Source organism: Amyelois transitella, chromosome 20 (genome assembly GCF_032362555.1).
Source record: "Amyelois transitella isolate CPQ chromosome 20, ilAmyTran1.1, whole genome shotgun sequence".
Taxonomy (NCBI): domain Eukaryota; kingdom Metazoa; phylum Arthropoda; class Insecta; order Lepidoptera; family Pyralidae; genus Amyelois; species Amyelois transitella.
The window spans coordinates 6832279-6845207 of NC_083523.1; the positions used below are offsets into that span (position 1 = coordinate 6832279).

Sequence of the window (12929 nt, forward strand, 5' to 3'; positions counted from 1 at the left end):
CACATTCATAACTCTCTTCATGCAAGCTCGGCGATTTCGGGTACTCTTGACCTGACCTTTTGCTAGAACGTTCGATTTGATTTGAACGTTCGTCTCGGTTTTCCCACTCTAACAGTCCCTTTCAAACTCCCTTTGTATATTTGCTTACTCAACCTGCTTTCATTCATCCTCTCGGCATGACCATACCATCTAATCATTCCCTTTTCTATTTCTGTCACTAAATCTTCATTCACATCACAAAATTCCCAGAACACGCTATTCTTTATCCCGTCACACAATTTTACACCGATCATACTCTTAAGCATATATTGTAATTTGAATTTGGAACAAACGTCACCTGCGGGTGCTTGGGCCCGACTCTAGTGAGCCAGTGCAGCGCGAACTCGTGCAGCGCGCGCACGTGCGGCGCCGCGCGCTGCGGCTCGTTCGGGCGCAGGTACGAGATCACTATGGGCACCAACAGCCATAGCAGTTGGATACCTGAGGGAAATTTGCAGTATTATGGCTTTGATTCCCGTTTTTCTTATATCCAAATGGTATCGCACGAGGTAAAACATACGGTCGAATTAAGAAAATCCTCCGTTATAAAGTGGGTTAACAAGTTGTTCTTAATGAATTTAGAATAATTTTATTCTTACCTTTACAATTCTCCTCCGCTAATAAGCATGAAAACATTATCGTTCTGATTAAATAATCTTTTTTTTTTATTAGTGAAATTTGTAAATTTTTTGAAGATTTGTTTTTTACTATTGGCTATTGGCTAATAACCTTTCACTATCATAAATATCCATTTTAATCCATTTCATGTTTGTCAGACATATTTCCTTTCTTTTTCATGTATATTTAAAAAACAAACAGTTACACAGTGACGTAAAACTTAAACTACTTACGAGCATCATCAGGCGCAGCATCAACCAAGTCGTCCAACGCAGTCAACGCAGCGATGGCGGCTCTGGCGTGCGACATGTCTCTGGCGCAACTTGCGGCCGCGGCGCGTGCCACAAGTCTCGCGGCCAGCGCGCGCGCGCAGCCCGACACCAGCGGCGGGGGCGCGCCGCGGCGCCACACTTGACGCACAACCGAGCAGCATGTCGCGAACACCTGTTAATTCGTAGTAAAAAATATTTGATATCTGGTATTATTGGGCATAGAATGCTGAAAAAATTTGAAATTCCCAAAATATACAAAGAGATTTAAGAGATTGTAATTGATAATGGTACCATAATAATTTGGAGCGTTCGAAAGAAATTGTCAGTATAAATATTTAGTAAAACTTTCGGTGCATTCAAAAAAGTTTCAAATCAGTCTACCAAAAATTCAATCGGAGAGCAAAAAATATAAAATCAGACATTTTCACATTATAAGTTCTTTAATCTATTCGAAAGGTTCGACTAGCAGACAATGCCTTGTCACATTCAGTCCACCTGTTGTACATTTTACGTGCATAAAGTTTAAATAAAAATAAATAAACAAATCTGTCAACTATAACATAACAAGTCATACCTCATCGTCAGTCGTGTCGAGGCACTGCCGGAAGTGGTTGATGCACGGGTAGTGTAGTGTGGCGGCGGGCGACGCCACACTCAGCACTGACGCCATCGCTCGCGCGCCCACTATCGCTTCTATACGCTGATCGGGTTCATCTGTAATAACGTTAGTTTAAGAGGACATCACCAATGCAAAAGGATAAAAAACCGAAACAGATAATGTCTGATTCTCAAAGTTATGTCCATTTTTAGGGTACCTACCGTAATTAAAAGGTAAAAATGGGACCCTATAGTAAGCCGACTGTCTGTCACCAGGCTGTATCTATGTGATAAATATTTAAGTAACAAAGAAAATGCTGCAGTGCAGTTTGTTACCGCTTCTTCTGCACTGACGCCTTGGAAGCGGCGGTAAACTTAGTTTTAAGTAATTTATTTGATGTCAACCAATGTTGTTAAACCATACGTTTTGACAATTATTAAGCGATATGAAGTATCCTATAGTAATGAATAAAAATTTTGAATTTTGATAGTACGGAACCCTTCATGCGCCAGTCCGGCTCGCACTTGGCTCGTTTTTTTTTTACAATCACTGAAGCACATATACTTTGTGACAACCAAACTCCTATATAAACTCCTATTTTGATTGAAAATATAACATCTTTCGGTTGCATCTATTTTCAATTACTGAAAGAAATTACCCACTTTTATTTTGGCGAGCGTGACTTGCAACAAGTTGACGTGTTGCGCGCTAGTTCCTTCCCGCTCTCGCACAGCACGGTTTTCTACATCTTGTTGCAATAACGAAACACTCTTGTGACTTTATTTAATAAAATTGAAATTACTCACCACTTTTCACTCTCTCCACTAGCTTAGCGAGCGTGGCTTGCAACAAGTTGGCGTGTTGCGCGCTAGTATCTTCCAGCACTCGCACAGACCGACACTCGACAGCTTGTTGCAGCAACAACAGTCCCGCCTCGGCGACAAGACCGTCGCCTTTGCTCTCCCGCAGGATCTCCGTTGATAGGAATAGTAGTGTTGGGAGTAATGATAAAGCTCCTGTAACCATATAAATCGTGTGTAGTTATTTTATTTTAATTAACCTTTATTATTTAATATAAGGCGTAAATAACCTTTTTTTAATTTATATTAAACGAAACTTTCTGTACAATTTGATTAAGATGTTTTATTAACATAGTGCTACTAACACATTGTGTTGAATCCTGAAATAAACTTTTTTTTTATTTTAATATAAAACGGAATCTAGAAAAAATTTTAATTCTAGACTGAGCTAATGGAGTAGCCGGTTATCTGATGTACTGGTATTATATGTGTGCACATATAAAAACATAGTAAAAACATTTTTCAATTTTTGTTTGATCAAATGTCCTACATTTTGCCTTCAGGAAGTCTTTGACAGTAGACAATGGATATCCTTAAAAACCAGTGACTTCGTCATATCATCTAGAATTCTAGAGCAGACCCTGGACTCTGAATCGACACTGGAAAGGATGCAACTGTGAGCACAATTAATGATAACTTACCATGAGGACTAGTGAGAGAAGGCAGCTCTCCCATAGCAGACAGTGCCTTTATCAGCAACGTGTCTCCATGATGAGCAAAACTCCTCGCTCCAATTACTCCAGGCGCCTTCATAGGCTTCAGTTGCGGTAATCGCCGTACCAACAGACAGACAGACAGCTCTAACGCCGCGAACACTAGAGACTTCCCCGGGGGAAGGTCTCCGGTGGGGCCGCCTTCTCCTAGAGTGTGGACGACTTCGAGGACTGACTGGGGAACTGTGGTGTTGTCTTCGGCTTCGGTGGGCGCTAGTTCTGTGGAAGAATAACACGCTCGATCGACTTTACGGCATAATACTAAACGATCTCTGACACTACAATACCGATCGAAAAGTACGACTCAAGAGAATTTGTTTGAAGAAAAATTTCTTTGTTGTATTTTCTGTTTTAAAGTTTAGCAGTCCATTTTTTCCAATCATCATCCAAGTTAAAACAAAAATTTGATCAATACATTTTAATTCCAATAAGATCTTAAGTGAGTTGGCGTCAGGCCTTTCACTACATAAAACATTATCAGATCAGATTAGTCCAGCTATTGACATCAGGTTCTGCCAAATTAAATTGGAAATACTGTGATAGGGGATTTATATATATTTAACACACACACTTCATGATTTCTTCTTACCTTTGATCTTAGCCTGCATATTGGCATGCAGTTGCTCCCTAGCGCCATCTATGATGAGTCTCAACACGTCGGCGGCTAGAAGCAGAGCTTCAATGCTTTCCTGAGTTAGCCCGGTGCGATGAATAATCTGGCATAGTTCGATTGCTAATGATCTAGAAACAAAACCGATATATGTAATATGAAAATTTTAACTAATTATCGGATTAGTGAATAAAAACACTTGTTGTTCTGAATAAACAAGACATTTGATTTCTTTAAACTACCACAATTCTATTATCACCACTTATGTTAGTGTTATCTGTGTGTTTCTCACCTTTTCTTCATCAACCTGGCACTATTCTCAGGCACGTCCGAAAACCTCATCAGTGACATCAGCTAATCATTAATAAGGCATATGACTTAACTTTCTTCTTTCGCTAATTTTTGGAATAACCACTAATGTAGTGACCAATTTTAGTGTAGTGTAGTAGCTCAAAAACACAATTTTTATTTCACACTAATTGTACGTCTGTTTCTCACCTGTCTTTCATCAACCTAGCTCTGTTCTCAGGCGCATCCAGTAGGGTCACGAGAGCCATCAATACAGTAATCGTATTCTCTACACTCATATCCCGCTGGGCGCAAAGGGCTTCCATGCATATACCTACAAAATAGCACATTGTTATAAACATATTGACTTGTTAATATAAAATATATATCAAAAAATCATATGTAACCGCGCTTCGTGAAGTAAAACAAAAAAATATTAGAAGTGAGCAGCGCTTAGTTCACTTTTAATTATTTTGACTTATTATACTGGGCATAACTATAAAAAAATACATGTATAGAGAAGGACGGCTTAAAAGATATGATTAAAGTTATTCTAGATCAGGTATATTAAAATCGACTTCTTACCGAATAATAAATGAAATCTTTCGTCGACAGGTTCAAAGAATTCACAGTTTCCATTTTCAGTCTTCGACGACTTATTGTCGACATTAGTTTCAGTTTTATCTGAAACAAAAGTTAACACGTTAATATTATGGAGTGTCACTGAAGAACGATACTATATTAGATATAAGTACAATTTCCAAAGCTAAAAACATAACCTTACATAATGTTTTATACCGAAATAAAACATACTTGCAAGATGAATGTCACCAAACAGTAATATTACATTTTCAAGATCAACACAAAAATGTTTTTCGATTTTAAGTTTAATGTATTTGCAATAAGGTCGTTATTTAATTGAGTTTTCATTCGGTTAGAATCGGCGGTAAGTTCCGTGCATACCAGCGCCAGCGCCGCCCGCGGCCGCGCTGTAGCGCAGCGCCGCGGCGGCCAGCAGCGCGGGCCAGGCGCGCGCGTAGTGCGCACGAGACGCTTCCGCCGTCTCCGCAGAGTAGAACGCGCCGCCGCCGTGCGGCAGTTGCGATGAGAATTCTAAACAAACAAAATATATATACATAGAATTAGCGGTATCTGCAACGTTGGCTAGGACGCCGATGACAAATTTGTTGGTGATTGGGTGGTTTATCATTAAACCAGCCGCGAGGGATGTAGACGTAATTGTATGTATGTATATATGTTGGAAGTACTATTTCTCGTTACTGTGTAAATTTCTTTGCAATAAAGATATTACAAACAAACAAACTTTAAAGGATAATATCGTCTCTTTCGCGATAGATTCAGTTCGCCGTAATAATTATATCCATTTTAAGTAACAAAGAATTATATTTATTTGTGGCATAGAAATTTAGTGGCACTGGATACCAACCTGGCGGTAAACTTAGCAGAGCATGATCCTTCAGAGCAGCTATCCAGTTTTCGCCCAAATTCTCCAGTTCCGGCTCCACGAGTTTCAACAAGCTCTCTCCCTTCGACTCGAACTCGCCGTATTCGCTGTCTCCCTCGCTCTCTTGATTATTATCTGAGGCAAATATACAGTTTTATTAGTAACACCGATGTATAGGTGCAAAAATATTGTTTTTGCATGGCGCGAAAACATTTGAGCGGTTGAGCCAATCAGAGTACGCAATTTGAATCCACGAACTGAACTGATTCATGAATTGTTTTACTAGAAAAGAAATCTATTAATGGTACGGTACATAAAGGTTACATAATTTTACAAATTAAAACTGCCTGCACTACAATATTCTATAGTTATGTTAGGAGGCGATAGCTTCGAGGAATGTAAAGTCAAACCAATTTGTACCGACTCACATTTATTGTTCACGCACACAGTTTAGCAGACCGAAATAGGATGGCAGGCGGTACTATATGAAAACGTTGTTACAATACCAACGCACGATTTCCACTAACAAAATCCTGTCACGATCCAAAAATTCCTACAAAGGAATTACATATGTTGCAATACTGTGTACCTACAGTTAATTATTTACCTATATGGTTAGAGTTTTGCAAGATCGCGTTCCGCCATTTGGCCAACTCAGCGCGGTTGTTGACCGGCTTCGTGTCTAGCTGCTTGACGTAACTTCCTGGCGCACTGCCGTTGCTTACCATCGCTACTATGTACACCTGAAAACAATAAATGAAAACATGGACAAGCTTCACATAGCTTCGTCTGTTCCGACATTTAATTTTTTATTTCAAGGGCATATAAATAAAGAAGTGAAGAATTTGTATTTGGAATAAAAAATATTGAGTAAAATAATCTTAATAAAAAATTTAAAGATTTTGATAAAGCCTTCAGCAGTTGATGGGCGACCTTTTTTATGTCTTGCAAAAGGAAAAGAAGAAAAAGTTATAGCAAACACATACAATACATAATAACAACGTTGAGATTTTTTGTAGCAGATGGAACATTTGTGTAAAATATTTCAAACTTTTTTAAATTACAATGTGTAAGCCAGAATAATAATTGACTTACCTCAGCCCATGCTTTCAAAATAGACAGCTTCTCTAGTGTTGCCATACTCTCGTTGTAAATTAGCGTGGTGTTGCCCTTGGTGTTTAACTTGTCTAAACTGGTCACGAGCAATTGGTGAACCCTAGAATAAATGAACTGATATAAAACTTCCCTTAAAACGAGCAAACTATAAACAATTTTTGCCATTATGGATTTGATAATGTTGCCCGTACGTAATCGTAGTTTAGGATAAAGAGTAAACAGTAAGTAAACAGATAAGACATTTGTCTTCCATCTCACCTGGTGGTAATTGACGATGAAGACGAAGATGTAACATGCCTATCCAAGAGATTACCATTATACCTTTAAATGTTCGGCAGCAGTACTTGTTGTCTGGGAATATAGACGCAGGCAGTTCATTCCACTTAGCTACTCGAGCCAAAAAGTGACTATTGAAGCGTTTAGTTCCACTATTTGCTATTTCAACGACAAAACGGTGAAATTCCCGCGTTAGGCCGATGACGGTTCTTGAAATAAAATATATAATGGGCGTATAGTTACCGGCGGAGGTCGGCCATGTGCCTGGCGACCCCGCAGCCGATCCAGGCCGAGCACACGTCGCACTGTAATGTGATGTAGCGTATAGTTACCGGCGGAGGTCGGCCATGTGCCTGGCGACCCCGCAGCCGATCCAGGCCGAGCACACGTCGCACTGTAATGTGATGTAGCGTATAGTTACCGGCGGAGGTCGGCCATGTGCCTGGCGACCCCGCAGCCGATCCAGGCCGAGCACACGTCGCACTGTAATGTGATGTAGCGTATAGTTACCGGCGGAGGTCGGCCATGTGCCTGGCGACCCCGCAGCCGATCCAGGCCGAGCACACGTCGCACTGTAATGTGATGTAGCGTATAGTTACCGGCGGAGGTCGGTCATGTGCCTGGCGACCCCGCAGCCGATCCAGGCCGAGCACACGTCGCACTGTAATGTGATGTAGCGTATAGTTACCGGCGGAGGTCGGTCATGTGCCTGGCCACCCCGCAGCCGATCCAGGCCGAGCACACGTCGCACTGTAATGTGATGTAGCGTATAGTTACCGGCGGAGGTCGGTCATGTGCCTGGCGACCCCGCAGCCGATCCAGGCCGAGCACACGTCGCACTGTAATGTGATGTAGCGTATAGTTACCGGCGGAGGTCGGCCATGTGCCTGGCGACCCCGCAGCCGATCCAGGCCGAGCACACGTCGCACTGTAATGTGATGTAGCGTATAGTTACCGGCGGAGGTCGGCCATGTGCCTGGCGACCCCGCAGCCGATCCAGGCCGAGCACACGTCGCACTGTAATGTGATGTAGCGTATAGTTACCGGCGGAGGTCGGTCATGTGCCTGGCGACCCCGCAGCCGATCCAGGCCGAGCACACGTCGCACTGTAATGTGATGTAGCGTATAGTTACCGGCGGAGGTCGGTCATGTGCCTGGCGACCCCGCAGCCGATCCAGGCCGAGCACACGTCGCACTGTAATGTGATGTAGCGTATAGTTACCGGCGGAGGTCGGTCATGTGCCTGGCGACCCCGCAACCGATCCAGGCCGAGCACACGTCGCACTGTAATGTGATGTAGCGTATAGTTACCGGCGGAGGTCGGTCATGTGCCTGGCGACCCCGCAGCCGATCCAGGCCGAGCACACGTCGCACTGTAATGTGATGTAGCGTATAGTTACCGGCGGAGGTCGGTCATGTGCCTGGCGACCCCGCAGCCGATCCAGGCCGAGCACACGTCGCACTGTAATGTGATGTAGCGTATAGTTACCGGCGGAGGTCGGTCATGTGCCTGGCGACCCCGCAGCCGATCCAGGCCGAGCACACGTCGCACTGTAATGTGATGTAGCGTATAGTTACCGGCGGAGGTCGGTCATGTGCCTGGCGACCCCGCAGCCGATCCAGGCCGAGCACACGTCGCACTGTAATGTGATGTAGCGTATAGTTACCGGCGGAGGTCGGTCATGTGCCTGGCGACCCCGCAACCGATCCAGGCCGAGCACACGTCGCACTGTAATGTGATGTAGCGTATAGTTACCGGCGGAGGTCGGTCATGTGCCTGGCGACCCCGCAGCCGATCCAGGCCGAGCACACGTCGCACTGTAATGTGATGTAGCGTATAGTTACCGGCGGAGGTCGGTCATGTGCCTGGCGACCCCGCAACCGATCCAGGCCGAGCACACGTCGCACGCCGCCGCCGTCACGTGCGACGCCGTGTCTCCGGAGAACGCCGGCCGGACGGCCGCCCCCACCTGTTTTCCATCAGTATTATACTTCACGTCAGTACTCTCTCTTGTTCTTCCTCCTGGTTTTAGTTCCAGTTGCATCCCGGAGCCGGGAGTATGTCTTTGACTATGGATCCTGGCTTGGGTGAGCCAAGTTTTTAGAAGTAGCGACTTCCGTCTGACCTCCACTACCTTTGCAGGAGAACCTAACCCGTTTTAGATCGATCATGATTACACATCCAGTTGCCTGAATGTACAGATTTCTGATGTTTTCTCTGTACATAACCTTGAAAATAGTCATTGGTACATGGCCGAGATAGAACGCATAACATACTAAGTAGACCCAATGATTGACTGGTAGATAATGCTTCAAGCCTCTGTGGAGCCTCTGTGACGGCCTCTGTGGCGCAGCGGTAATACGCTTGTCTGTGACACCGGAGGACTCGGGTTCGAATCCCGGCCAGGGCATGATGAGAAACGAACTTTCTCTGATTGGTCTGGGTCTTGGATATTTATCTGTCTAAGTATTTATTATAAAATATAGTATCGTTGAGTTAGTATCTCGTAACACAAGTCTCGAACTTACTTCGAGGCTAACTCAAACTGTGTAATTTGTCAAAAAAAAAAAAAAGAAAAGAAGCATTAAGTCCACAATTTGTACCCTACATTTGTATTTTGTACAACAAAGTTTAAATAAATACACCGCACTACGTAGTAGATATCTCTGACCTGCGCCTGGTACTGCTCCAGCAGCAGGTGCCCCGGGAAGTCCGGCTCGGGCGCGCGCGCGAACACGCGCACGAGCTGCTGCAGCGAGCGCAGCCCGCACAGCCGCAGCGCGTCCGACTCGCCCGTCGCCGCCACGAACGCCATGCGGACTAAGTCTGACAGGTATACTGACAGGTAGTCCGCTGGAAAATCAATCAGATATTAAAAATACATACATATTGTGACGTCTATATCCCTTGCGGGGTAGACAGAGCCAACAGTCTTGAAAAGACTGAATGGCCACGTTCAGCTATTTGGCTTTATGATAGAATTGAGATTCAAATAGTGACAGGTTGCTAGCCCATCGCCTAAAAAAAGAATCCCAATTTTGTAAGCCTATCCCTTAGTCGCCTTTTACGACATCCATGGGAAAGAGATGGAGTGGTCCTATTCTTTTTTGTATTGGTGCCGGGAACCACACGGACCACACACATTAAATATATATATATATAATATATATATATGTGACAAATTACACAGATTGATTTAGCAGATATTAGATTGATTTAGCAGATTTAGATATTAAACAATATACAAGCTTTTTGCACAAATTAACTTGATAATTTCAATGTAGCGGACAATTTGCACCATTCATCGGTCGACATGCCTCGAAATGGACAAGTCGTACTTAAAATTCTTTAGGTCATTCTTTGATGTTATAATAACCAATGCTTAAGTGGTTGACCTAAGCATTGGTGACAATTTTCATAACCGGATTTTTTTTTTTCATTTTACAAAACTACATAAACTTTATATAATTTATGTTAATAAACATACATACATATATATGGTCACGTCTATATCCCTTGCGGGGTAGACAGAGCCAACAGTCTTGAAAAGACTAAATGGCCACGTTCAGCTATTTGGCTTAATGATAGAAATGATAGAATGTTAATAAAAAAAAACTAAAACTAAACTTTACCATTCGGATCTATCTGCAGTTTCTCCTTCGCTTTGACGAGATCAAAATGTGCCGGGTCGCCGGTCGCCTCGCAAGCGCTCATAATTTTCTGAATGCACTCCATTGCAAACACCTACCACAAAAAATAACAGAAATTAGACGTTAGCGTTACAAAAGAGAATCAGAATGAAACTTATATCTCTCTTTATCTAAGCTTTCATTACATAATCATAGACGACTTTGAAGTTAAACAAAATACTTCCACTTAATCCAAGGAGATTTTGCTGAAATTTTTGTCATTTGAATGAACAATGGCCACTTATTTGACAATGATTTAGTATCGTACTATATAGTGTCGTCTATATCCCTTACGGGGTAGACGGAGCCAACAATCTCGAAAAAACTGAAAGGCCACGTTCAGATGTATGGCTTTCTTTATAATGGAATTGCGATTCAACCTACGCATACGTACTAACTTGACATATTTCATAGTTATTGCTACGTAAACTTCGCCTGATCATGGACTGTTTAATTAAAAAATATATTTTAGAAAATGTCCTTTAACGAAGATTTATAACTAGAACTCGCCCGCGGCGGTCAGGCATAGTCCTTTTTTATATATACATACATACATACATATGGTCACGTCTATATCCCTTGCGGGGTAGATAGAGCCAACAGTCTTGAAAAGACTGAATAGCCTCGTTCAGCTATTTGGCTTAATGATACAATTGAGATTCAATTCATGTGCCGTGTGGTTCCCGGCACCAATACAAAAAAGAATAGGACCACTCCATCTCTTTCCCATGGATGTCGTAAAAGGCGACTAAGGAATAGGCTTACAAACTTGGGATTCTTTTTAGGCGATGGGCTAGCAACCTGTCACTATTTGAATCTCAATTCTATCATTAAGCCAAATAGCTGAACGTGGCCATTCAGTCTTTTCAAGACTATTGGCTCTGTCTACCCCGCAAGGGATATAGACGTGACTATATGTATGTATGTATGTTGAGATTCAAATAGTGACAGGTTGCTAGCCCGTCGCCTAAAAAAGAATCCCAAGTTAGTAAGCCTATCCCTTAGTCGCCTTTTACGACATCCATGGGAAAGGTGTGTCCTATTCTTTTTTTGTATTGGTGCCGGGAACCACACGGCACTTTTTTATACATACCTATATTGATAATAGATGATAGATAAAAGTACCCACCCTCGTAGGCCATCGAGCTTGCACAGCGGGGTGCGTGGACTGTTCCGTTTGCGCGTGGAACTCCGCCTGATCGTCATCACCTTCGTTTTCATCCGTCTCTGGATTATTACTATCCTCTGCAAAGGAAAATTAAAAAAACATCAAATCGTGACTCATCATAAAGCAAGCAAGAAAAGACCTTGCGAAATCGCATCATAAAAGTTAGCGCCGTGTGGTTCCCGGCACCAATAGAAGAAAAATAGAATAGGACCACTCCATCTCTCTCCCATGGATGTCGTAAAAGGCGACTAAGGGGCTTATAAACTTGGGATTCTTCTTTAAGACGATGGGTTAGCAACTAGTCACTATTTGAATCTCAATTCTATCTTAACGCCAAATAGCTGAACGTGGCCTGTCAGTCTTTTCAAGAGTGTTGGTTCTGTCTACCCCGCAAGGGATATAGACGTGATTATATGTATGTATGTATGTATAAAAGTTAGGAATGGAATTAAAAAACAATATTATACCAAGTCTTATTGTCAGCACTCGTTTCAATAGTGACAGCCATTCTTTCAGTTTAGCCGACGAGGCCGCCGCGAGTAGGCAGCATGTTAACGTGTCGCGGGCGTATGATAGCAATAGTGGGTCACGTTCAATGTCGAGTAGCGCGAACAGAGCCCCGGGGAGACCGCTATCGGTTATCACTACACCTGGAAAAGAATATAGAGTGTTAATTAGAATGATCGAATCGGAGATGTTCTTGGAAACATTCTGGTCAAGAGTACCCGAAACCGGATGAAGCGAAAGAAATATGCAGGGATCGTGGCAAGTGGAAAGATTTGGTCTCTGCCTACCCCTTCGTATGTATGTTCATATATGTAAATTGATTGATAAATGACCTTGATGTAAGATGATTACAAGTTGGCACAGATAAAAAACGCAAAAAAAAGTACTGCATTGCTTTTGCGTGCCTCTGGAGTTGTTTTTATTTATATATATAATAGTTTGAGTGCGTTTGATTTCAATCTGCTTGGTGATAAGCAAGATGAGGCGTAAGGTGGTGCACGCAAGCTCAAATTATCCCTTTTAACTCTAACTCTCAACTAACACAATAGACGGAACAAAATTAGAAATAGACAAATGATAACTACCGTAAGGTTTGCCGAAATATAGTCTTGCGCCCCATGAGCAATATTCCTTCAAACCTTTTTAAGACATTACCAAATAACCACATTTAATTTAAGCGAGGAAGAGAAAGATATATATAGAGAATTAA

The 12929-nt window shown here is 42.6% G+C and overlaps 1 protein-coding gene across 1 annotated transcript in view; it reads right to left on the reverse strand.

Moving 5' to 3' along the window:
* The window catches only part of LOC106131613 (HEAT repeat-containing protein 5B), a 31841-nt gene that overhangs the window by 1633 nt on the left and 17279 nt on the right, over nucleotides 1–12929 (reverse strand). The window contains exons 23-39 of the mRNA XM_060949866.1: nucleotides 12181–12363; nucleotides 11675–11790; nucleotides 10489–10600; nucleotides 9528–9709; nucleotides 8701–8825; nucleotides 6559–6679; nucleotides 6071–6206; nucleotides 5446–5598; nucleotides 4962–5111; nucleotides 4584–4682; nucleotides 4209–4332; nucleotides 3690–3841; nucleotides 3029–3319; nucleotides 2334–2543; nucleotides 1504–1643; nucleotides 891–1101; nucleotides 338–480 (exon numbers count right to left, since the gene is read on the reverse strand). Of these exons, the coding sequence (XP_060805849.1) occupies nucleotides 338–480; nucleotides 891–1101; nucleotides 1504–1643; nucleotides 2334–2543; nucleotides 3029–3319; nucleotides 3690–3841; nucleotides 4209–4332; nucleotides 4584–4682; nucleotides 4962–5111; nucleotides 5446–5598; nucleotides 6071–6206; nucleotides 6559–6679; nucleotides 8701–8825; nucleotides 9528–9709; nucleotides 10489–10600; nucleotides 11675–11790; nucleotides 12181–12363 (2648 nt within the window). The remainder of the gene's footprint in view (nucleotides 1–337; nucleotides 481–890; nucleotides 1102–1503; nucleotides 1644–2333; nucleotides 2544–3028; nucleotides 3320–3689; nucleotides 3842–4208; nucleotides 4333–4583; nucleotides 4683–4961; nucleotides 5112–5445; nucleotides 5599–6070; nucleotides 6207–6558; nucleotides 6680–8700; nucleotides 8826–9527; nucleotides 9710–10488; nucleotides 10601–11674; nucleotides 11791–12180; nucleotides 12364–12929) is intronic.